General features: G+C 37.1%; 1 protein-coding gene across 19 annotated transcripts in view; it reads left to right on the top strand.

Annotated features, from left to right (window-relative positions):
* Window positions 1-27,404, top strand: part of NRXN1 (neurexin 1) — a 1,219,761-nt gene that overhangs the window by 441,171 nt on the left and 751,186 nt on the right. For all 19 annotated transcript variants that reach the window (XM_070798634.1, XM_070798636.1, XM_070798622.1 and 16 more), the window contains one exon: window positions 26,836-27,137. In XM_070798634.1, the coding sequence (XP_070654735.1) occupies window positions 26,836-27,137 (302 nt within the window). The remainder of the gene's footprint in view (window positions 1-26,835; window positions 27,138-27,404) is intronic.

Here is a 27,404-nt window from a genome sequence, read left to right as displayed (position 1 = left end):
CATCTTGCCGTCTCTCTTACCCTCCAAATCAGGGTCACGCGGAGGACAAGTCCAGGACAAATGATCTTGATCACTGTCATAGGCAAAGTGAATTCCATTTGATAGAGGAGGATGCTCACAAACATATGTTTAATGTGCGCAAATTTTGTCAGCCTACGTAAAAACTTGACTCCAAAACAGATACCTACTAAGGGATTTTCCCTGACAAAAGCTCATCCAAAGATACTTTCCGGTAATGATCTCATCTGTAGCCTCTCAGCATTTTCAACTGTTAAACATTGTTTAAAAAAAAAAAAAAAAAAGCAGAGTTGCGTGAAAAAGAAGAGGGTCTCTGGAGGAGGTTTTGTATTACGTCATTGTTGGCCACTGAGTCTCTGCAGAACCCAATATAGTTTGGGATCTCTTTGGCTTGTCTTGTAAAAAAAAAAGGGAGCTATTTATGTAAAATAATTAATGCATATGGCAAAATGAGTCTAAATGAATCATTTAACATTATTAACTTTTCCCTGGTTATAAAAAAATGCTTATTACAGAAAATTTGGAAGATAAAATACACTTAAAGAAGAAAACTCACATTTTTATACAACACAGAAATGATAACATTCTAGTATATTTTCTTTCAAAAATGCATTTATATGTATATGTACATCATATACATACTCATATACATTATAATTATAATCATGCAATTTATAATGCAATTTGTATGTCTTAGCTTTATTTTGTTTAGTTTTATGTGGAGTATCTTCCTCCATCATTAGAATGTGAAAACATGATTTTTAATGTTGCAAAATATCCCATCCTAATGTTTTTCCATTACTTGTTTGCAATAATTGAATAATTTTCTTGATTTTCAGGTCAGTAACGGATATCTAGTAAACAAACTTTTTTTTCCTTAGATGTGTTATCTGTGAGCACAATTATTAGGATATGGGCAGAACTTTTCTTCGAGTCTTCAAATAAATTGTTGATTTATAATCCCTGCAGTTTATACCACTTCACATTTCCACGGTTAGGATTTTATTGTTTTTGTTGTTCAGTTGCGTCCCACTCTTTGTGACTCCATGGACTGTAGCCTGCCAATACTTAGAACAAGACATATGAGGCTCTTAAAACTGGCTAATAAATGAAATAATTTGTATTTTTGGAAAATTAGGTTACTATCTACAAGTTTCAATTCTTTTTCAAGTCGATCTCCAGACAATGGCCTAAGCAAACATGTCTATAATTGATATGTGCTTGGTACGTATGACTTATTTATTAGCAAATAATTGTTGCTAAGAAGACTTCCTATTGCATAGATATTCTTTTTTTTTTTTTTTGCATAGATATTCTATAGAGTAATATTAAAACAGGATTCCCAGATTTAATAATACTTTCTCAAAGAATGTGATGCTTGACCTTGAATTGGTCTTTCACATGTTCATTAGAAATTTTCTTTTGATAAAAATATTCTATATTCATGTCTATAGTCTTTCTACCTTCCTACCTCCCTCCTTCTGTCTTCCTCCTCTTCTCCTCAGGAATCATATGCAACTGAAAGAAAAATTGTTTAGCAAAGGGTATAAAATATGAAAGAGGTTAAAGGAGAGATGGCTCAAATGAGGCATTCTTGTGATTCTTGGTGATTCTGGAAACATGTGGCTAGTGGAACTGTTGCAGGAAGGGGGAGCCCTTCCAGGGCCTGAAACTGGGCTATTGTCTAACACTCGGAAATGAATTGTCCGAGGAGACACATATGCTGACAAAGCAAGAGATTTTATTGGGAAAGGGCACCCAGATGGAGAGCAATAGGGTACCCAGGAGAACAGCTCTGCCATGTGGTGTTATGGTGATGGGATTAATTTCTGGGTTGTCTTTATCCAGTCATTCTGACTCAGAGTCCTTCCTGGTGGTGCATGCCTTGTTCAGCCAAGACGGATGCCAGAGAGGATTCTGAGAGGTGGCTGGACATGGGGTGTCTCCTTTCGACCTTTCCTGAGCTCTTCTGGTTGGTGGTGGCTTATTAGTTCCATGTTCCTTACCAGGACCTGTTGTAAAACAACTTATGCAAATGGTTACTGTAGTGCCTGGCCAGGGTGGGTGGTTTCAGTCAGTGTGCTTCGCCTAACAGAACAGGTCACAGAACAAAAGAAAATAGAAGTATAGAGTCAGAAAAAAATACAACATTTGAGGAATCATAAGAAAACTGAACTTTTCATAGCTGAATAATTGAGCCTAGTTTGTGTTACTAGTGTGAAAATAGATGGATGAGGTTTGACTCCCTTTTATCCTCCCCTAGAAAGATCTCAGATCTGCAGCCAAAGAGCTGATTCTCCTCAGTTTGATCTCTCATATCACAGTGTGCTTATTGGAAAGCCATCTAAGGAATTTCAAACTTTCTAAATACAAAATGCCTCTTTTGACCAGCCAGGAGTCACCCTCATGACTAAACAAATCTGCCAATTTTAGAGTGTCCCCTGCTTTGACTTGTCACTGATGCAGCATCTGTCAGGGACATAGTGCTACTGTTTGCAGGAAAGTTCAAGAATGTTCTAAAGACTCCACGTGGCTGATTTCAGTGTGAGAAGAAAGTCAGTCATCAGAATAGCTGCCTCCCACCTGTTTTGTCTTGATTCTTCTCTAAGACATCTTCACTCTCAACAGTTTCTAGAATTTGACAAGCAACATCTTCTTTTTCGGAAATTTCTAGACATTTTTGTAGACAACTAGAATGTTCCTTGCAATTTCTACCCACCTTAATTCTTACTCTTTCATTGGGTCTTGGTAACTGGAGTGTTCCTTTTCAGGGAATCTCTTTGTAAGTGCCAGTCCAGTATGTGCCTTCAAGGCACATATCAGTTTTCCTTCCTTGGTGGCACTTTGAACAAATATAATTGAATGATTTGTTTAATGTGTGATTAGTACCTGCTTTTCCCCCTTAGATAGACATGTAAATAAAAATCATTCCTGATCTCATATTCAACGAGTAGCTTTCCTTTAGCTCTGTAATCAAATTTGATTTTTAATTTTAAGCACAGTAGGGAGTAAAAGGGTCATAGATGATAATGACAAAAAGTGCCATTTACATTTTAAAATAGCTTATTTGGTTAGTGTTTCATTCTTGTGCTCATGTGCAAATGGCAAATTAAATAATTATAAATAATTCAGTCAACACATGGTTATTGAGTGCCTCCAAGGTTCTGGGCACTGTGCAAGGCCCTGAGAGCCAGTGGTAGACAACCATCAAGATAACAACAACCAAAGTCTCCTGCTCTCACTAAGCTCCCACTTCAGTGGGCCATGTGGATATTAATATATAAATAAATTCATCACTTAAGTAGTGACAAATGCTCTATAGAAGAAAAATAAAGCCCAGTGAAAGAAAAAGATGCAAGTGCTATTAATTCTGGAGGAAGTGCCTTGTTATTTTTGAAATAATTCTTGTGTTATTTATTTTTTCTTAGAAATGAAAATTAGAGACACTTTTCTATAAGGCTTATAGAAAAACACTGCTTGCTGGGATGTGGCTTTGAGTGTTTGTTTGGGATCACATTTGAAATATACCTGTATTTGACATGATTTTTCAACACCAAAATCAAGAAATGTATGTGATTATCATTTTATAAAGAAAAATGTATATTTAACAAACCTGTAGATGCTCTTCAGCATCCCAAATTGGCTTAAACTGCAGCATTTTCGTTCTCTTACCTTGGTAGTGAAATTGCAAGAGGAAGATGACCATTTGCACTTTCAATGTAATTTTATGTCCCTCAGGGTTATTATTGGCAGGTAAATATCAAAGAATTATTTTCCCTCAACCTGGAGGATGGACTAATGAAGAGATTGAACTTAGAGGAAGGAATGTCCTCCAGTAAGTTAGTATAAGAGAATTTTATTCCATTTCATAAGTTTATGAGACTAAAATTGATGTCCATCCATCAAGATGGTTTAGGCCTTAATTTCTGACTGCAGGGTCATGAGGATTAGCCATCTGGGGGCTGGTTGTCTGCTTCCAGTTAAATTGTTGTTATTTGTTGCCCTTGTTGTTACTTTTTTTAATAGTCTCCTCTGGAATTTGTAGGAGTTACTCCTTTCCATAGACAGAATTTTAAAATATTATAGCTTGCTAATTATAAATATATATATATAAATCTAGTGAAATAAATGCCATTTTTATATTTGAAAGAGTAATAAAAAGAATAAACCTTTTTCTTAACAATTCAGTTACTTAACAAAATTAGAATAGAAGACTAAAAAAGGCAAGGCAAAAATATTAATTGTATTTTCTCTCAAATCATCATGTATATCAAATTAATGTAGATATTTAAATCATTAGGATTTTTACCTGCATTAAGATTTTAGGAATATGAAAAGCTTATCCAAACACTACAAAATACTAGCTTTGTGTAAAATCTACATGAAAGATAATAAATCTTTCGAGAACAATACAAAATAGGGCCCAAATAGGTGGAAAAACAGACCGTGTGTCCCTAGATTGGATGATTCAAGGTATAAATTAAATGACAGATTTAGGGCATTTTAACTCATAATCTCAATTTTGGGAGAGGAATTGGGGACTTGACAAATTGATTCTAAAGTTAATATGCAAGCATAAACATCTAAATTTTTTTTGAGAAAGATAATTTGGGTAGTTTACCAACATGATCTTAAAAGATACTATATAATGACTGTAAGTAAAGCAACCTGGTTCTGTCACAGAAACAGAAAAACATGTATGTGGAGAAAAATGGGGTCTAGAAATGGATTAAGTATATATGGAATTCAGTATATGATAATGTGGTATTTAAAAACTGAGGAAGAATGTTTTATTTAATAGTATTGAAAACTGATTATACACTTGGAAAATAAAGTAAAATTATGTTTCAATCATGTATCATTCTTATAAATAAACACTAAAGGAATTGCATATTATAGAAATACTAGAGGAAAATATCTTTTTGATTTAAGCAGTAGGGCAGGTTTTCTTAATCAAGAAGTGAAAGCAGCTTGCCATGAAGTAAAACTCTGATGGAACTGATTTTATAAGATTAAGAAACAAACAAACGAAACTTGTATACAAGGAAAAGTAGATGACATATGTTGCCAGACTGTGCTAATAATTTTACAAGCATCAACTCATTAACCACGGGGTGAATATTACTTTTACCCACATTTTGAATAGTAATTGGAGAATTATAGTGTTTAAACAACTTGTCCCCATTCACAAAGCTAATAAGTGATGGAGTGGCGATTTGTCTACTGTGATTCTAAAGTGTGGGCTCTTAACCACATCACTGGGAACAGAGTCAAAAGAAAATGTATTTAGGCACTGTATTCATCTGCATTTAAATTTATTCTACCAGAAAAGTTGGCATCCACATAGGGTATTTAAAGAGGATGTGTGTGCACGCTCAGTCGCTTCAGTCACGTCCGACTCTTTGCGACTCTATGGACTGTAGCCCTCCAGGCTCCTCTATAAGATTCTCCAGGCAAGAGTGCTGGAGTGGATTGCCATTTCCTCCTCCAAGAGATCTTCTCCACCCAGGGACGGAACCCACATCTCTTGGATCTCCTGCCTTGACAGGCGGGTTCTTTACCACTAGTGCCACCTGGGAAACCCTATTTAAAGAGTATCTTGGACTATTACTTCTTATATGTTCAATATAATAGTTTTAAAGAATATAAAGTCTCTTCATAATATGCTTTAATGGTGTTTAATGCAACTTACTAGATTATATCTCACAGTTCAATAGAATATATCATTGCTTTACTTCTTTGAATCATTAGACTAACATCCTCTTTGGCAGATAGTGCAGAGTAAAGCCTTTTTACATGAAGTATCTTTCCTCACAAATGCTTATCTATTTGATAGGAAATAAGAATAAAAATATCTAGTGATGGACCATCCATCTGTCTCCCCCCTTCTCTCAAACTAAACATGAGCAACTTTCCAAATGCTTAACTCGCCTTATTTTTAACATTGAAATTATCACCTTCACTTTAGATAGAACTGCATTGTTCAAAACTATAATGTTAATACTTAAAACATAACAAAAGTATGAGGTGCACTCTTGTCCCTGAGTCTGTGCCAATCAATAATTCACAATTTAGTCTCAGCTGGGTATTCCTGATAAAAATGTCAGGAATATCTCTTTCTCTTATCAAAGCCTTTTACAATTCATACGTAACCAAATTTTCTCACTTCATTTGCCATTCTTTTTCATGCCATCTTAGTTCTAATCAAATTTCATTAATTGTTTGACTTCTCACCTCAAAATATTCACTCATTTTCATTCCCTCACCAGAAGTGCTGCTCCCCAAAGTTCCTACATTTCAAATGTGTCATCCTTCAAAAAGTCATTCATGTTTTGCCTTCTCTATGAAATGTGTCTCAACACTGGAAATAACCTCTTCTTTTGCATGCTTCTGGCTTTTGATATGCCTTGTAACCTCTTTGCATTTTAAACATCTTATAAGATAAATATCTGTCTAGTTCAACATTGTTTCCTTCAAAGCAATTAATACAGTGCCTCACACATAGTAGGCTTTTAATATGTTTCCTTAAGTAACGATTTAATTAATTCCTTGATACTTCCATAATTTATTTTGCAAACACATTCTAAAATGTGGCTTAAGATTTCAGGCTTTGAAATGCAGCAATTAAGAAAAAAAATCTATTTCCCCCTGAATATTTTATTTAGTCCTCTATATACATACATACAGATCTTGATTCATGGAAACATTTCTTTGAAAATCTTTACGATTGCAAACATATACAGGCATATTATGTATAAAGAGGAAGTGCAGTGTTTAGAGAGCAGAACAGACAGCATCAAGAAGGGGACAGACAGATACAGGAACTCATCAGCTGTCAGGAAGGTCTCTGCAGGCAACACCTGCAGTAGCATCCTAAAGTGCTTTGAAGGCATGGAGTGCTTATTCTGCTGAATAACTGAATATCCACAGAGCCAAGGTCCGTGACCTTGAGCACAGCAGATCTTTTCTGCTGAATATGATCTTATTCCAAGTGAAGTCAAATTATTCTTCCCAGTCGCCAAGAAAACCTCAAAGCTTTCAAACCACTTCGCCCTGAGAGGTGCCTCAACCCTGCTAGGGCAGCCCACAGGACACAAGGACCGCAGAGTGCACTTGAACTGCTTGGAAGCATAAAACTTTCCATTTTGAACAGAATTCAGATGTGTCTAGGTTGTATGCCAAGTATAAAAAGGACCCTGACCTGAAGTAGGAAAGGCTGAAGGGCTGCTTCTGTGTCTTCCTCAAATTGGAGCTAGAAGAATAAAGCGTTTGTGTCAGTTGGAGAGACTCACAGGCCTGACAGAGCCACGGACATTCCATCTTGAACCATCCGCCCACTCTTCCATTTTATCCCTTTTCTGCACTCAAAGAGTGTGCTTTTTAATTAGTCCAGCAAGAAGCAGCAAATGAGGGAAATGTGGAAAAAGCTCTTTGTCTTCAAGTTGAAATGCACGTAAAGAAAACACAAGCAGGGATTTATTAAAAGGCTTTTGTGAGGAGGCTTTTAGTCAGCATTTGACTTGGTTAAAATCCCGAGCGATTGTTTATTATGGCACAGCAGCAAGGGAAGAAAAATCAGGGTTTTGTGCATTTGTCTATTAGGAGAAGGAAGAGGAGCCTTAGATGCTTCAAATTTCAGCCTGTGGTGTACCGAGGTGTCACCTGTTAAAGAAAGACAGGCCTGCCAAGGAGAGTTGCTGATGGACGGGTGTGGGCTCCTCTTGTTAACTGTTTCAGGACCAGCTTATGCGCTGCAGCTTGCTTTCTTTATCCACTTTAATCCCAGCACTTCTTCCCGTGACTTTCTCCTCAGAGTAGAACATCCTTGTTTTTAGTGTCCACTGTGAGATATTTAGCTTCCATAGACATTTCATCAGCTTCGGGTGTTATTCTGACCAGCACATAAAGAGCACCGTTCAAGACAGAATGTTTGCCTTCTTTGAACTTTGGCATTAAATTTTACAGAAATACATAAACATTATATATTTGTATAATGAGGGTTTTGAAGATTGGCTAAATTTTTTAATTAAAAGAAAACTGAAAACAGTTGAATTCAGCTACTTGGGAGTTTCTATGTGTTTGGGCAAATGTGATTGCCTGAATTGGTAGTAGGACTCTTCATTGCTTCTTAGATGATTTTCCTTCAGGAAGGAAACGTATAATGTCAGCATCTGAATGGGTTGAAGATCCATGCTTGTGCTTTACATAAAAGACTGGCCCTTTTAGGTCAGTCTGATAATGTATGTACATTGAAGGAAAGAGAGGACATGCACTTGTGTTGCCATTTTGTGAAATAAAGTATTCCAACTACTTATTATTACTCAAGCAGAATGCAGATGTAAAGCAATACTATACACAGGCAGATCATATCTAAAGATTATAACTTAAAGAGCTGCAACGTTTTGTCACATTATTATAACTAAATTAGTACATTTGTAAAGGGACTCTTATTACACGTTAAATGTTTAGGTCATATCTTTCTAAACCAAACCCATGATACCCTTCTGTGTTGATACATTTGAATCACCTGGGATTCAATCACTTCTAAACATGCCCATGCCCAGGACACTCACTGGACCAATTAAATGAGGGTATAGAGGTGGGTGTCTGGAACTGAGGCAATAATATTTTCTAAGGATGAAAGTGAAAGTGGAGAGTGAAAAAGTTGGCTTAAAGCTCAACATTCAGAAAACAAAGATTATGGCATCTGGTCCCATCACTACATGGGAAATAGATGGGGAAACAGTGGAAACAGTTTGGGCTCCAAAATCACTGCAGATGGTGATTGCAGCCATGAAATTAAAAGACGCTTACTCCTTGGAAGAAAAGTTATGACCAACCTAGATAGCGTTTTGAAAAGCAGAGACATTACTTTGCCAACAAAGGTCCATCTAGTCAAGGCTATGGTTTTTCCAGTGGTCATGTATGGATGCGAGAGTTGGACTGTGAAGAAAGCTGAGAGCTGAAGAATTTATGCTTTTGAACTGTGGTGTTGGAGAAGGCTCTTGAGAATCCCTTGAACTGCAAGGAGATCCAACCAGTCCTTCTAAAGGAGATCAGCCCTGGGTGTTCTTTGGAAGGAATGATTCTAAAGCTGAAACTCCAATACTTTCGCCACCTCATGCGAAGAGTTGACTCATTGGAAAAGACTCCGATGCTGGGAGGGATTGGGGACAGGAGGAGAAGGGGACAACAGAGGATGAGGTGGCTGGATGGCATCACCGACTCGATGGACGTGAGTTTGAGTGAACTCCGGGAGATGGTGATGGACACGGAGGCCTGGCGTGCTGGGATTCATGGGGTCGCAAAGAATCAGACACAACTGAGTGACTGAACTGAACTGAACCGAAGGCTCTTTAGATGATTTTGTTGTGATGCCAAGTTGAAAACCACTGTGAACATTAAACATTTCATCAGATAACCTCAGTCTGATATACCTAATGAGTCACTGATTCAATTCTTGACAATATAGTTATATATATTAAATTTATGTTTATTTTTTATTGTAAAACAATACAGATTTTTTCCCACATTATTGGCAATACTCTCAATTTAAAATAAAATGCACTGTTTTTAAGTGGCAATATTTGAACGTTTAAGTCAATCGCTTTCATTATAATACTATAAATCAAAATAAACTGCAAAATTAAAATTTTGATGTTGAGAAGCTTAACATAATTAGTGCAAACACTGTAAAATAGTCTAGATGACTACTTCACTTTGAGATTATAGCTGAGAAAAAATATTGGTACTCTTAACTGGCAACTTGAAAGCTATAAAGCTAAAATCTTACATATGTTGTCTTGGAGTTATGAAAACTAGTTATCTGAGAAAGAGATTAAGTTAGGATTGAGTGTCATGGTGAAAGAGCCAGACTGCCCTATATTCTTCAAAATGAATATTTTCTTCCCTCAGAAACTGTGAAGATGTTCCATTCAAACCTATTTAAAACAGCATTAGAAATGCAACAGAATCTGGTGTAAAGACCACGGGATTCAGTCAGAGATCCATATTCCGGTCTGAGATATTCACAAGCTACAAACTTTCTGCCAAGTCTCTTAAATTCTCTGGGCCTTGGTTTTCTTATCTGTAGAGTGAAAAGGCTGAATTAAATCGATGTTTTTCATTTTGATTAATTTAATTTAGTTTTTAATTGGAGGATAATTACTTTACAATATTGTGATGGTTTCTGCCATACATCTACATGAATCAGCCATAGGTATACATATGTCCCTTCCCTCTTGAACCTTCCTCCTACCTCCCTCCCCATCCCACCACTCTAGGTTGTCACAGAGAATTGGCTTTGGGTTCCCTGCATCATACAGGAAATTCCTACTCGCTATCTATTTTACATGTGGTAACGTGTATATTTCAATGCTACTCTGTCAAATCATCTCACTCTCTCCTTCCCCTACTGTGTTCCAAAGTCTGTCCTTTATGTCTGTGTCTCCTTTGCTGACCTGAAAATAGGGTTATCAGTACCATATTTTGAGATTCTATATAAATGAATTAATATACAGTGTTTGTCGTTCTCTTTCTGACTTATCCTCTGTATAATAGGCTCTAGGTTCATCTGCCTCGTTAGAACTGACTCAGTGTGTTCCTTTTTATAGCTGAGTGATAGTCCATTGTGTGTATGTATCACAACTTCTTTACCAATTCATCTGTCAGTACATCTAGGTTGCTTCCGTGTCCTAGCTATTATGAATAGTGCTGCAATAAACCTTGGGGTACATGTGTCTTTTTCAGTTATGGTTTCCTCAGAATATATGGTCAGTAGTGGGATTGCTGGGTTGTTTGGTAGTTTAATTCCTGGTTTTTAAAGGAATTTCCATGCTGTTCTCCATAGTGCTGTATCAATTTGCATTCCCACTAACAGTGCAGTAACGTTCCCTTTTCTCAACACCCTCTCCAACATTTACTGTCTGTAGACTTTGTTAATGGCCATTCTGACAGGTGTGAGATACCTCATTGTAGTTTTGTAAATCAGTGTTTTTCAAATTTGAGTGGTGAACCTGTTTGAAATCAATTTAGATCAGTTACCATTTCTAGAAAAAAACAATATAAGAGTGCATTGCAAGTACAAAGTCTATATAGAGGATCTGAATCCTCAGTACCTAGGAAGAAATTTTCAAAAGTCTCTGAATTAGAAGATCTCTTTAACTTTTACAGTTTTATTAATTGTTCATGAGAAGGGCATGTAGTGCGGGAAAATGAGGGGTAGGCAACTTATTTCAAGCGTAGTATCTAAAATATATCCACATATTCTTGCCACAAAATGTCATGGTCAGTGATCTTTAGAAAGAAAAGACTTGTTTCGATACAGTATTTGGTTTACTCACAACAGGTAGAAAAGGTGAAAAAAGTGTATAAAATTACAGCTTATGAATGTGGAAATATGTCTTATCTTTGAGACCAGAGAATGCTCACTGCGAGAAGTGAACAGATGCATTGTGAATTACAGCTACCGATTTAAGAGGTGGTATTATTCAGTCTGGCCAGAATGTTCTCTCATCAGTCAAATGACTTCCAAGCTAAAAAGTGAGAATGTGCTCTGCTTTTTGATTGCTTCATTTATATTTCATCCATGTTATTCTACATTTTGTGCTTACTGTTGGGAAATGGGTTCTTTCAGTGGAGAGTAAGGGAAGGGACAGCCCAGTAATTTACAAAAAAACATTGAGTTTCAAGCTTAATGTGTACTGGAAATAAGTGGAAAGTAAGAAATAATAATAATAAAGTATCAGGAGTACTACTCCAAATCTTATTAAAGTATGACTTAAGGGGGTAGGTGCTAGAAATATGCTTCTTTTTCTTCTTATTTTTTTTTTTTAGTGAGGTGTGGCTGTTATACAGTATTGTGTGTTTCACGTATATAGCATCATGATTCACAAATGTTTAAAGATTATACTACATTTATTGTTATTATAAAATACTGTCTATATTCCCTCTACTGTGTAATATTTTTTGAAATGTTTCCCAGGTGATTCTGATGACTAGCCCTGTTTGGGATCAACTGGTCTAGAGACTCAGCTTCTCATCCCTGCTTCATCTGTGCCTAGCTATAGATGCCAGAGAAAATTTTTGTAACCTTTATAGGTCTCCTTTTTCCTGTTCATTAAAATTTACATTTATATGACTCACTGACATTTCTGATGAAGTTTCACTGTTGATCACAAACCAGCCAGTGTCCATATTTTAAAAATTGGAGCCTAAAACATAAATTTATATTGTAGGTGGCACTAAAAAGGTAATTATAATAATTTCTACATTCTAGGAATTTTGCTCTTTTAATATTAGATCCCAATACCGACTTGTTGACAATGTCAGGTATTAACCAATGAGACTGCTCTCTTACAATGATTCCCACACATGCCCCTGTTTTATAATCCTGCCTATTTTCCCTTCCCAATCATAAAAATCTGAACTGGGAATAAATATTTCTGACCAATGCAAGCCAGGCTAATCAAATTTCATCCCCTTTGGGGAATTAAAAACTGAAATGACTTGGAGACTGGGATTCACTGTTGTTGAGTATATGAGTGATACAGCCTTATAGGAGACCAAAACCTGTGAGGAGCTTAGCTCTTCCCCACGTTTCTTCCCTACCAAGACTTCATGGGTCAGCAATTCCTTCTATTCTGTAAACTACTTCCGAATTATTTCCGATAAATTCTATATATTTGCATTAAGCTAGAGCTCTGCTGGTGTTGGGAAAGAAATAAAGACCTAAGAAATCTATTGAACAGAATAACTTCTCTCCTGTGTATCTAGAAAGGTATAGTTTTGTACCATTCTTGGGAGACTTGAGAAAACAGTATTCAAAGCAGATGAGAAACCTGGTTTGAGAAATGCTGAGCTTGACAGTGTTGATTTATGATGCTTTCAACACAGCTATGATAGATGGGTGTGGGGAGGTTATGGAAGAATCAGTATATAATTAATAATCATGATTCCAAAATCATTATATCACCAATCCTTATTTTTTAAAAATCTGAAGGTGTGGCATGGCAACATCATGATAGTCATTGTACTGTGGTCAGCTCAGACTCAGTTAAAGATGTGCCCATGGTCATGTAGCACAAACCCATTAAGGGGAGAAACTGAACCCAAGGTTCCTAATTCCAAACTAATCCATTGGAAAGCATTAGTCATTGTTGATTGGAAAACGCTATTCATTGTTGATATATCCTTTCATACGTTCATTAAAGAAATATACATGGTCCTGAATGGATTCATATAAACTTATGGTAAAATATTATCCTCTACTTAAAGTGATTTATTATTCTAGGAATTTCACTTATATAGAAAAGTGCCTTAAATTTGGGAGAAAAAAAGTTTCATCAAACGCATTCTTTTAACACCCCAGCATATATTGAACCAGAAAGTCTGTTGAAGGTATTTGTTTCTGGACAAGGAAGAAATGTGATCAGAATAGAACGTTTGCTTCTGATCGAGTGTGAACAAAACACTTTCAATGTTGCTTTACTTTTCTTAAATTTTAAGTCCTTACAGTCTAAGAGCAAAAGTAGCTCTAGAAGCTCAGATAGACATAGGAGTTGCTGTGGAAAGTTCTTTGTAAAAGTAGCATCACCAGAAAACTTTAAAGACATTTTAACTAGCTTGTTATGTGATTTTGACAGCAGGAAAGCGGTAGAATTTGGCACAAAGTTGAGCCTCAGTAAATGTTTATTGAATGAATCCGTGAAACAGTGGCTCAATAAGTCAAGAATGTTACAGGACCATAACATTTTAAAATTGAGAGAATCACTGGGGATCACTTAGTCCAGCTATATCACTCTGCCAGGGAGGAAAATGAGGCCATTGAGGCTAAACGGGGTGACCAAAGGGACAGAGAGCTGAAAGGGGCTGAGTCAAAACCAGTGCTCAACTCTCCTGATCTTTAGTCTGATGTTTTTTTGTTTTTTTAGAGAATGAAAAATGAAAGTTAAAAAAAGCACAAAAACCTCATGAAATCATTTTGAAAGTCATCTTTTACAGCATGAAGCTAAATTAACCAACAGTTTCCTAAAATTAGGGTATTGGCCAAAATGAAATTCTAGTTATTAAATTATTAACTAAAAAGCTGATTTAAAAAAAAACAACTACTAGACAGTCTTTAAAATATGATATTTACTTTTGTAATGGGATTCCCTGTTGGCTCAGATAGAGACAGTAGAGAATCTGCCTGTAAGGCAGGAGACCTGGGTTCAATCCCTGGGTCAGGAAGATCCCCTGGAGAAGGGAATGGCTACCCACTCCAGTATTCTTGCCTGGAGAATTCCATGGACAGAGGACAAACAGTCAGTAATACTAGCGATAACCAGCAATGATAACGATAACCAACAGCTGATTGCTCGCCATATGCCAGGCAATATAAAGCATACTTCTTTATATTCACAACAGAATGTTGAGGATAAATTTTTTGCATAGAATTGTTGATTAAAGGCCCTTGAAACAGAATTTAAGTAACCTCTACTCTAAAGAAAATCTCTAAACACTGGCCACTTATCTCCCTCAGCACTTAGTAGAAGACAGCAAAAGTAATCTTTTGACAACCTCTAACCCAATGCCTAATGGCAGAAAGTGAAGAGGAACTAAAAAGCCTCTTGATGAAAGAGGATAGTGAAAAAGTTGGCTTAAGTTTCAACACTCAGAAAACGAAGATCATGGCATCTGGTCCCGTCACTTCATGGGAAATCGATGGGGAAACAGTGGAAATAGTGTCAGACTATTTTGGGGGGCTCCAAAATCACTGCAGATGGTGATTGCAGCCATGAAATTAAAAGACGCTTACTCCTTGGAAGAAAAGTTATGACCAACCTAGATAGCATATTCAAAAGCAGAGACATTACTTTGCCAACAAAGGTCCATCTAGTCAAGGCTATGGTTTTTCCGGTGGTCATGTAGGGATGTGAGAGTTGGACTGTGAAGAAAGCTGAGTGCTGAAGAATTGATGCTTTTGAACTGTGATGTTGGAGAAGACTCTTGAGAGTCCCTTGGACTGCAAGGAGATCCAACCAGTCCATTCTAAAGGAGATCAGCCCTGGGTGTTCTTTGGAAGGAATGATGTTAAAGCTGAAACTCCAGTACTTTGGCCACCTCATGCAAAGAGTTGACTCATTGGAAAAGACCCTGATGCACAGAGGGATTGGGGGCAGGAGGAAGAGGGGACAACAGAGGATGAGATGGCTGGATGGCATCACCGACTCGATGGACATGAGTTTGAGTGAACTCTAGGAAATGGTGATGGACAAGGAGGCCTGGCGTACTGAGATTCATGGGGTTGCAAAGAGTCGGACGTGACTGAGCCACTGAACTGAACTGAACTGAACCCAATTCCTGCCTCCCTACCTCCCACCTTCCTTATCTACCCAAGCATTAGTTGAGTGAGTGGACCGAAGTGTCAGTAGATAATAGGCCTCATGAAAATATACTGTCCAAGGAGAGTCTGTTCCCTTTGCCCGAGGTAACAGAGAAGAGACTGCCATAGAAGCTTGTCTGTGTCTACATTCCTGATGCATGACAGTGTCTGCATCAAACTTGCTGACCTGCCTTTGCCTTACTGAGGAGAAAGGGAATTGGCAGGATGGAAAGAGACAAAGGAGGATAGCTTACACTCACAACATCTGGTGTAGCCAGGATGCCTAAGATTCTGTGGGTCATGCAGACGCTCTTCTTTAGTCTGGAGCTTGAACCATCTGGCCAGTATTACTCACAAGAAGACCACTTGCTGGGCTGCGGGGCCAGGGCATGACAGGAGCCAGATGCAGTGTGTTGGAACCAGAGGATGAAGCAAGTTGGGCCAGATGAATCAAGCCCATCCCCACCTCTCTGTCTGTCTCATTATGTTTGGAAAATGCAGTGATGAGGTCCTAAAGCACACTTGAGTCTACCATTTCAAGGGCATTAGAGGTCAGGGAGGGTGAATCAAAGAAGCAGTTACAACCAATAGAAGGAGACTGCAATAGTGGCCTCTGTCTTATTCTCTTCCTCTCATCAACTCCATCCCAATATACTGGAAGGGCCAGGTTTTAAGGCAGCTGGTAAAAAGATGTCTGTGGTTACACCACATCCTCCCTTTGTTCCTCAGCTCAGACTGTGAATTGAGGGATGAAACTTATATCATATCTGAGGTGAAAGTTATCAAGTAGCCTGAGTCTTTAATAACCAAAAGACCAGAGATTTAGTAAGTCTGCCCAGGATGTCATTAAGAGATGGGGAAAGGAAGTGACAGTGTGTGCATGTTTAAAATCAGTGATTGAGGAAATATAATGAATGCATAAATAAATATTCTTTCATGTTTATATACCATGAATATATCCCTTGGATTTTGATTTTAATAAATTTATTACACATGTGTTATATTACTTAATTCTCACAACTAACCATCATGGATGTAGATAGCTCCTATGCCTCCACTCATTGATCAGAAAACAGGTTTTTAAGATGAGTGATTATTCTTTAAGTACTCATAATGTAAGAGTAGGAGAAGGAAACGGCAACCCACTCCAGTGTTCTTGCCTGGAGCCTCCCAGGGATGGGGGAGCCTGGTGGGCTGCTGTCTATGGGGTCGCACAGAGTCGGACATGACTGAAGCGACTTAGCAGCAGTAGCAATGCAAGAGTGGGATTCAGACCCAGTTGTATATGACTCTATAGCCCCCATTCCTATGATCTATAACTTTATAACTATCGGTCTCATTGCTGTCGCTTTCATACATATCCAGAATCCAATCTCTACATAGAAGTCAGAGAACTTTTTAAAATGCAGATCAAATCTTATCACTTTTCAGCTTGCAATGCTCCAATGACTTCCCATTGTACATGGAATAAAATAAAAAAAGTTTGACCAGAATGATGCCTGAATGGATTATTAATCTCCCTCTCAACTTGAACTTCAATACTAGGCTTTATATGTGTGACTTTTTGCATTCAATATTCTTTGCCTTAAGATCAAAGACACACCATGGGTTTCCAGTATCCCTTCTCCTGGTGCAAAGTGTGGTACTCTAAAATTCCAGTGTTCCTGGACTTCCCTGGTGGCACAGTGGATAAGAATCTGCCTGCCAATGATATATAAATAAGTATATAAAATATTGAACATGGGTTCAGTCCCTGGTCTGGGAGGATTTCACAAGCCGTGGAGCAACTAAGCCCATGTGCCACAACTGTTGAGACTGCACTCTTGAGCCTCCAAGCCACAGCTGCTGAGAGTGTGACCACAGTTGCTGAAGCCCACACACCTAGAAGCTGTGCTCCCCAATAGGAGACGCTACCACAAGGAGTAGCCCTTGCACTGCAACAAAGAGTAGCCCCCTCTCACCACAACTAAACAAAGTCCTCTCAAAGCAGCAAAGACCCAGCACAGTCAAAAATAAATAAATAAAATCCAAGTGTTTTTAGTTTATACTGATCAGTATAAATGTGTGAGTGTGTGCTAAGTTGCTTCAATCGTATCTGACTTTGTGATTCTATGGACTGTAGCCTGCCAGGCTTCTCTTTCCATGAGATCCTCCAGGCAATAATACTAGAGTGGGTTGGTTGCCTCCATAGTATAATGAGGAATAGTATAAATGAGGAATGTTTATATATATATATGTTTAAATACAGGATATCTATAAATCTTCGAGAAGGCAATGGCACCCCACTCCAGTACTCTTGCCTGGAAAATCCCATGGATGGAGGAGCCTGGAAGGCTTCAGTCCATGGGGTTGCTAAGAGTCGGGCACGACAGAGCGACTTCACTTTGACTTTTCACTGTCATGCATTGGAGAAGGAAATGTCAACCCGCTCCAGTGTTCTTGCCTGGAGAATCCCAGGAACGGGGGAGCCTGGTGGGCTGCCGTCTATGGGGTCACACAGAGTCAGACACAACTGAAGCAACTTCGCAGCATCTATAAATCTGCTATAAACATCATTGTAATCCTCTAATTATATATGTAATAGTATATATGCTATATATACATATATATTTTATTTATTTATTTATTAGGTATTCATTCACTGACACCCAAAGAAATCATAAGTTTATATAGAGTTGCTTTGGAAAGCGTATATTTACCATGCTATGGGTTTCCCTGGTGGTTCAGATGGTAAAGAATCTGCCTTCCCTGGGTTGAGAAGATCCTCTGGAGGAGGGCATGGCAACCCACTCCAGTATTCTTGCCTGGAGAATCCCCATGGACAGAGGAGCCTGGTGGGCTATAGTCCATGGTGTCACAAAGAGTAGGACACGACTGAGTGACTAAGTACAGCACACACAATGCTGTGTTTTTGCTTTGATTGTGTCACTGATATCCACCAGGTTAAAAGATGATGGAGTCTAGTCATAGATTCAACTGTGGGAGTTGAGCCCAAGGCAGGCCCAGAAATTACAATATTGCACACCTGGTGAATGTTTGTTTATGACTTTTCCTGCATGTCATCTGATCTGTGCAGAAGTGAATGGTCATCAGGCCAGTTAGGCACGGAGTGGCCTGTTTGGTTCCCAGCACCTGCAGTTATACAAACAAATGCAAATCAGTTGCACAATAGAATTGGAAAATTGTCCTGGAGTATTGAACTGTGTCCTGTTATTTTTTATTTTTATTTTTTTAAAGTATGTTCAAGTGTAAATGGCATTTAGTTTTTGGTCATTAGTTAGAGGCTCATTTCATGGCATTATCTAGGGAGTAAGGAAGAGTAAGATTGGAATAAAGAAAGTAAGGGGGGTTTACATATTATGATTCTACTCCAATTAAGTAATGTGATCATGGTTTTATCTGTTCAGCCCTCACTTCATCTAATAAATTAAAGCATTATGTCAAATAATATCTAAGTCTTTCACTTTCATATTTAATGACTTCACGTATATCATCATTAAAAGTATGCCTATTTTTCTAGGGTTATCTGATGAATACCTGGCAACTTACTTCCAGATTGGTTGCCTTGAGGTGTATCTGAAATGAAATAAAACCATGAAGAATGAATATTTTATGAAGCTTTATTTCTTGCTGCAAACAATAGAAGCTAACCACAGAATTTCTGTAGGTTGAATCATAATTGGAAATTTTGGAATGATTTATGACATTTCATCTGATAGAAAGTCCAGATAAAGAACTATTCTCCCTTTAAAATAATGCTGTTTTTCCTTACAGTGATCAATTGATTATTTTAATGTATCAGTTACAAAGGATTTTGGCAAATAAAACTATGCTGTTTTCTGTTAACACTTCTTAGGAACTGAGAATTTAACCGGATGTGATTCAATAGGCAGACCTTTTTTTTCTGTTTTTCTAAGCTTGCTTTATCTTCATAGAGACAGCCAGGCTTGTTATTTAATTTAATAATGTAAACTTCTAGTGTGTACCTTTGTTTAGTCAAGAATATTTTTGGCATGATATTCTTGTGTATTTGACTTCTAGAGCAGTAAAACAAATGAAACAAGTCTCTTACTCAAATGTCAGTTTTTGTTCACTTTTTTTTTAATGTGTTGATTTTAGTTCCTGGTTTGTGTTGAGCACAACCTTAGAATATATTTTAAGGTATAATGAAACCTTATAAACCTGTGTGATTTGGGATTGTGTATATGAAAAGCAAGATAATCGAGAACAATAATGTAGGTCAGGTTCTTGCCTTCAGAAAATAGCCTGACATTCTCCATGTGAGTGGAAATAGTAAGACTTCTCTCTGACCATAGATATCTTTGCCTTAGGAATTAGGGTCATTTCCTTGCAGGTCCTTCACTTAGTAAAGAAGTTCAGTGAACTTGAAAGTTGTGACAACATAGGGAAAAATTAGTGAGACTTTACCCAAAGCATAAGCAATGGGAAGGGGTACTGCTCTGAGAATCAATTTGTGAGTGAACTCGAAAAGTCATATAACCTTTTTTTTTTGTCAAATATTCCAGTCTCTAAAGTATAAATCAGTAATTCTTGCTGTTAAAAAGGATCCACTTGTTCAGTTGGCCATCCAAAGATTGAACACCATCTGCCATATCCAGTTAAGTTTTGGTTATGTTTAAGTCCTTTCTGTGATGAGAAATTTGTTTTCTAGCAAATGAAATGTTCCACCTATGGATAGCTCTCTTATAAAGTCTATTATTTTGAGATATATTTTCTCATAGCTTTTATGCTTTGATTCTATTCACACCCCTGATTCGCTGCAAAATGGAATTGCTCCTCTAGGGAATAGCCTTCCTAATGTTTGAAGATTCTGTCACATATCTTCAAAATTTTTCTTTAGAAGGCTTTTGACACTACCTTATGTAATCTAGAAGTCTTTTATCATCTCAATATATATCCAATAAATCCCAGCTTGTCTAAATAGGAGTGTGATAGCAGGCATGAGCCGCCCGAAGACCATCCCATCCCTCTTCTAAGAACTGCTATGAATATAACCCATGCCTACCTGAGCTTTTTGAGTGTCTTCCTCACACTTTGGGGTTTCCCGGTGGCTCAGATGGTAAAGAATCTGCCTGCGGTGCAGGAGACTCAGGTTCAATCCCTGTGTCAGGAAGATCCCCTGGAGAAGGAAATGGCAACCCACTCCAGTATTCTTGTCTGGAAAATCCCATGGACGGAGGAGCCTGGCCAGCTACAGTCCATGGGCTTGCAAAGAGTTGGACACAACTGAGTGACTTCTCTCTTACACTTTGATTCATGTTCTAAATCCTCTAGATTTAGCTTTCTTTGTTTTATCTGGTATGTCTGGGAAGTCATGTTTTCTGCATATTCTTCCTTGTTCAGTTGAGTGATTTTAGACCTCAGAATAGAACTCAGATTTTATACAATTTAGATTTTTTTCATTGAACTTTCCTTCAGAAAACTAGATGAGCAAGAATTGTGTATTTTTGTCCAAGTCATAAAATAGTTGAAAATTGGTGAGGACTAAAATCCAGTGGCGCCCATTAGCTATCTCTTTCTCCAGTTGTATTATAACAGAAAGCAAATTAATATAGAATATTAGAAAAATAAATCAAGTTTTTGAGCAGTTTATTTTTTAAATGTTTCTCTAATTCTGTCATAGCATTTCCATGACGAGTAGTAGACACCCCCTTCAGATAGACAGTGATCCATTAATCAGCACATTTGGAGTATGGTCCCTCAAACAATTATAATTATATCCATGCAACTTATTTATATTTTCTAAATCATGTGAGGTTGCTCTGGAGAGCAAATGGTATTAAGGGATATTGATATACATAGAAAAGTTTTAAAGTGATGCATAGTTGGTCTTATTACTATTGTTGTTATTTTCATTTTTACTAATAAAAGTACTATAAATAAAGTAATGCCTTGCTCATATCACCCTATTAATCAGGAAGAAAAGACTTTATCAGATGAATTTATTTTGTTCTCAGTCATCTAGATTATGAATTTAAATTATTTTTTGAAATATAGTATAAATACTAGAAAGTGCACATATCATTAGTGTATAGCTATATGAATGTTTGCACTCTGATCACACACATAAAAAAACCAGATCAAGAACAGAACGTTGCTAGTAACCCCAACGTCCTGCTAACTAGTTTCCTCTTCATTTCTATCAAAGGCAGTCAGACCTTGACTTACAACAGTAGAGATTTAGTTTTATTTTTTTTTATATAAATGAAATCATAAGTATCTTCTCTTTTGTCTGGCTTTTTTTTTTTTTACTCAATGTTATTATGAGTTTTATCCATATTTTTGCATGTAATTATAGACCATATATTCTCTTTGCTGTTTAATACAATATTCTATAATTATGCCCCAATTTATTTATCCATTCTACTATTGATTGGCATTTAAGTACTGTTCAGTTTGAGGTTATTATGCAGAGTGCTGCTGTAAACATTCTAGTGTGTCATTCTGATGATCTTGTGTTCATTTTGTTGGATGTATACTTATAAGGTGGAGAAGGCAATGGCAACCCACTCCAGTACTCTTTCCTGGAAAATCCCATGGACGGAGGAGCCTGGTAGGCTGCAGTCCATGGGGTCGCTAAGAGTTGGACACGACTGAGCGACTTCACTTTCCCTTTTCACTTTGATGCATTGGAGAAGGAAATGGCAACCCACTCCAGTGTTCTTGCCTGGAGAATCCCAGGGACGGGGGAGCCTGGTGGGCTGCCATCTATGGGGTCACACAGAGTCGGACACGACTGAAGTGACTTAGCAGCATACTTATAAGGGGAGATTCCTTGGTCATAAGATAGGCAAATGTATCTTTTAAAGATACTCCTAATTTCAAAAAGCAGTTCTCACCAGCAATTCATAAGAGTTCTAGTTGCTCCACATTCTAATACTTGGTACATTTTGTCTTTTTCACTTGTTTTATTTTTTTATTCATTGTGGTATAATGTATTGACATTTTGTTATGGCTTAGTTTGCATTTCTCTGAATTCTAATAAAGTTGAACATCTTTTCCTATAATTGTGAATCTAATTTCTTTTTGATGTTTATTATTTTAGAACATATTAGAGATGCATAAGATATTTGGATCTTATCTTTTAAAATGGATGTAGACCCTTTCTTTAATTGTTCAACAGGAAAGCATGAATAACTCTTTCCTGTGCTACTTGGCATTTGCATTTGACATAGCACAAAACTTAATGATAAAGACAGTGTGGTAACAAGGATGAATTATAGTCCTCTTGAAGAAAACTGAATGACTTACATATTCTCATATGGTAAACAAATTCTTTCTTGAAAAAGAACATAAAAATATTTCCCTGCTTAGATTCATTTCTCATTTATGATTTTTTGATGTAAAGATATATTCTACATGGTGAATTCTTCCAAAACTACATGGTTGCATTTAATGAAAATTTAAATTATCTTAATTTGGTATTAAACAACATAAAAGGAGTGATATATTTTCATTTTTGAGTAATACGAATATGATGGTGTGAAATGTTATTGACATTCATATAACTTCACAGATTTCCATCTAGTAAACCATAAACTCTAATATTTAGTACTTTCGCTTTGGCTCTGCCACATTATCTGGATTTATTTTGCATAAATCATATTTGGAATGATGTGAAGTCTGCTGTATAAAATGCTACAGCCTCTTAACTAGCAACAAGCCTCTTCAAGGACCCAGTCTCTGTTATTTAGTATTTAAGGGTAGCAGGCTGAATTCAAGTCCTCTTCTGTGACTGGCATTTTCTGAATTTGATAGTCATTTAAACTTCATGTGCATCACTTTCCGAATGATATAAACTAAAAACTCGGGCTAGAAGAAGATCTCTAAAACTCCCTTTGGTTCAGAGACCTCTTCTGAGTATTCAATGGGCATGAAAAGTTTGCAAATATCCCCTTCAGAAAGTGAATCTCACCATATCTGATGTATGTATATGGATATGAGCCAGAATTCTTTTGGCTCCCTATTCCTTGAATTCTCTTGGCTCCATATTCCTATTACTCATCAAATGATCAGAACAGTGAGGAGAGAGTAATGGATTGAAAGAAATTGGGAATGTTATTTTTATTGATTATGGTAACCATTTTCTGAAGACCAATACCTTTATAATATGTGATGTTCCCATGGGGGTAGCATAAGGACAAATAGTGCTTATTGCAGGTGGTCGATTTTAAACTCATCAGCACTCTCATTAATTAGCATTGGATAACAATGACTATTTTTCCATAGCTTTTACAAAACCAGGCGTTTTTCTATCTTGTCAATTTTTGTCAATTTCATGGCTGCAAAATGAATTCTGAATTTGAGTTTTGCCTTTCCCTGAAGACTCAAAGAATTGAACATATTTTTATTTATTCTAATAGTATATACTGGTTTTTCTATGAAATTGTTGTTGTTGTTCAGCTGTATCCAAGCATAATTTGCCAATTTTCCCATTTTTCATCTTTTTTTTTCCAAACTGATTTATCAGAATGGTTTGCAAATCCTGTATTGTAGTCCTTTGCAGATTAATATGGTATGAAAGTATTTTCTGCCAACTTAATTTAGATTCTTATTCTCTTTATGGTATTATTGATAAACAGGTGTTCTTAATTTTAATGCAGTTGAATATATCAATATTTTATTAGTTTTTGTATGCCTATTTAATAAATCCTTCCATACCTCCATATCATAATTTCTTGTCTTAACAAAAAGTTTACAGATTTACCTCACTAATTTATGTTCTTAGTCCATGGAGAATTGATTTTTGTAAACAAAATAATGTAAATATTCAATTCCACTTTATTCATGTAGTTAACCTGTTGTCCCAACACCACTTTTTGACTAATCTGTACTTTTCTCACTTTTTTGCAATGCCTGATGACGTAAATCATTTTCGTATATGCATAAGATTATTTTTAGTTTGATTATTATCTTTATTCTCTCTTTTTGTCTATCCTAATGAATTATCTTTGCTATCATGATTTTCTAATAGTTGTTCATCTTTACACAGGAAACTTCCTTAATATTCTTACTCTGATCTATCTTGGCTATTTTGGGCTCTTTGTTTTCCTATAGAACTTATAGAAGCAGCTTTTCAAATTCGTTTAAAAAAATCATTGATATTTTTGTTGGAATTTCACCTAATCTATCGATCTGTTTATATGTTTAAAACATCGGTTTTCCCCAGTTCATAGAACCCTGCAATCTTTCTGAAGTATCTTAAACCTAATAGATTTTGAAGATACTTTTGGTCTTTCAGTTGTACAATTATATTTCCTAATGTGATTTTTTTTCCACTTGTACTCTTGATAATGCTCTTAAGTTTTTCTATTCTTCCTACATTAGCTAGGACTTGAAGCACAGTATGTCGATAGCGGGCATCTTGTTCTATAACTGATCTTAAAGAGAGTTTTCTAGATTTCATAATGAAATATGGCATATGCTATTTGTTTTAGATCATTTATCATATTTATTACATTAGTTAGGTTGGGAGGAAGACATCTACCATTTCTAGTGCCCACCAACTTTCCCTGATGTCTGTACAGCATAATCTCATTATATCCTGAGAGACTGGTATCACTAACCATGTTTAGAAATTGAAATTTTAAAAGATGCATAATTGCCCCCCAGTACAGTTAACTTGTGGCCCGCTAGGATCTAAATTCATACTTTAGCCTATGTTTTTTTTTTTTTTCCCTTCATTATATCATAAATATTTAGTTGTCCTGGCTCCCAATATCAAGCCATTTGCCATGTTGAACTGACCTGAGAAGCAAACACTTAAACCGTAGACTTTCAGAGAAAGGGATTAGGTCAGTGTTGGTCATTCCACTATCGATGAGGACTAGCACTGGGCTTACACTTGCGGATTTCAGCTGATAATTTGAGTATGTGAAGGGAAGGGACCCTTTCGTATGGATCGGGCTGTCATTGCTATGACTCTGACTAGACTGTAGTGGATTTGGCCTGAACACTAGTCTTCACTAATAGTTTACTAGTAGGTAATAACTCTTCCTCAAGGGTTCACTCTCTTGTGGAAATTCTTGGTGCTCACTATCTTACTCAGTGCCTTGCCTTGCTTGCCTATATTTGTTACAATGCTTTCTGTATCGAGAGAGTCAGGTCATTGGACCCTGATGAGCTGAGACCTTAATTTGAGCCCCAATGCAAAGACATGACGTATATGTCTACTGAATGAAAGTAGTCCTGAGTTAAAATCCTATTGCCAGGATAAAGATAAAAGTGAGACCCCTGTTGGCTTTGAACCCTCCAGTGGGCACAGTAGAGATGCTGTATTACCAGTGAAACAGATTCTATAGTACCACTTGTAATTCTATGTTTATAGTTTATTAGAAGCTGAGTCCAGACCATACGGTCTCATTTTTCTTGGTACAATGCCATCATTGCCTAGAGTGTTGAGGGAGATTTTGGCTTCTACTTTTCCTTTGATTAAACTCACTTAATTAGTGGGAAAAGACTGCTCTTTCCAAATAGCCACCATTTCTGTTTGATTTAACATTTTGTGGGATCCACGTTGTTACCCCTAAATAAATGTGGAGAAGACTGAGAAATATAGAAAATGTTGAGACCTCATTTACATGCTATTCCCCTGAGAATGTGCTGGAATTCTTACCAGTCTCATAAAAGCCAGTCTTGCCATCTGCTTGGTGAGATCAGAGAATGAACAAAAAATCCAGCTTCTGCCATTAGGCTTTCTATCACTGTCCCCTCCATCCAGGGAGAAAAAAAGTTCATTTGCTCTATAAGAAATCTATTCACTCCCAGACCAAATTCTGTTATTTTTCTTCTTTACTTTCCCCTCACCAGATAATTTGTTATGGTTTCTCAATGGTGGAAATATGTGGCTCTTCACTGAGAAGATCTTTTGAATATAAATACCTCACTGAAAATTAAAATAACCTCAGTTGGGTGGAGAGAATATTGCAAACACTTGGAATCTATTGTTGCCAGCAGAGTAGAACCATCCAATATGTATTTATGGTACCTGACTCGTGCCCTGGAGATATCACAGAGCTACTTGCTCTGATCAGAGCTCTTGCAGTGATACTTAAAAATTAATTGAATTTTCAAGAATGTCAGATTTAGCTATTGCAGTTGATGGCCCAATAGCTGACGTTTCTTAAAAATATGCTGCCACCTACAGTATTGTTAAGGAATGGCAACCCACTCCAGGATTCTTGCCTGAATTCCATGGACTGAGGAGCCTGGCAGGCTACAGTTCACAGGTTCACAAAGAGTCGAGCACGACTGAGTGACTAACCCTTTCACTTTTTCACAATGCTGTTTAACTCTGACAAGGCTCTTGTCATGAATGTTAACTAGACAAAGAGTTAATCTGGGGGCTGATTAGTGATCGTTTCTGTTAAGATTTGGTAATTTGCATAGTATATTTTCTTTACTTATGCATGTGTGTATCTGTTTTCCTCCAGGAAAAGAAGAATATATTGCCACTTTCAAGGGATCGGAATACTTCTGCTACGACTTGTCTCAAAACCCCATTCAAAGCAGCAGCGATGAAATAACTCTGTCCTTTAAAACCCTTCAGAGGAACGGACTGATGCTTCACACCGGGAAATCAGCCGATTATGTCAATCTCGCCCTGAAAAATGGAGCTGTCTCTCTGGTCATTAATTTGGGATCAGGGGCCTTTGAAGCACTGGTGGAGCCCGTGAATGGAAAGTTTAATGATAATGCCTGGCATGATGTGAAAGTCACCAGGAATCTGCGTCAGGTAACAGCGCAGTGGATAAGAGAGTAACTGGCTTTGTTTCTCGCTACAGCTGTGTTTGTGTGGTACTTGAAAACCCTAACAACATGAGATAGGGCTCCTCAGAGTCGCTTACAAATTAGCTTTTTCTTCTTCTGAGATAAATCTTCCTGCCATACTTGAGCAGGGGCATATCTAGAAAGTTCCAGGGGCCCAAAGGCTGTTTTGACTCATCAACATGTGACAGTTTCCCAGAGGGCTGCAAGGTCATCCCTGAGACCTGCCCTTCCT

The sequence above is a fragment of the Bos indicus genome, chromosome 11 (assembly GCF_029378745.1).
Source record: "Bos indicus isolate NIAB-ARS_2022 breed Sahiwal x Tharparkar chromosome 11, NIAB-ARS_B.indTharparkar_mat_pri_1.0, whole genome shotgun sequence".
NCBI lineage: Eukaryota > Metazoa > Chordata > Mammalia > Artiodactyla > Bovidae > Bos > Bos indicus.
The sequence above is the reverse complement of the archived record's forward strand: the minus strand, read 5'-3'. Positions and strand labels throughout refer to the sequence as shown.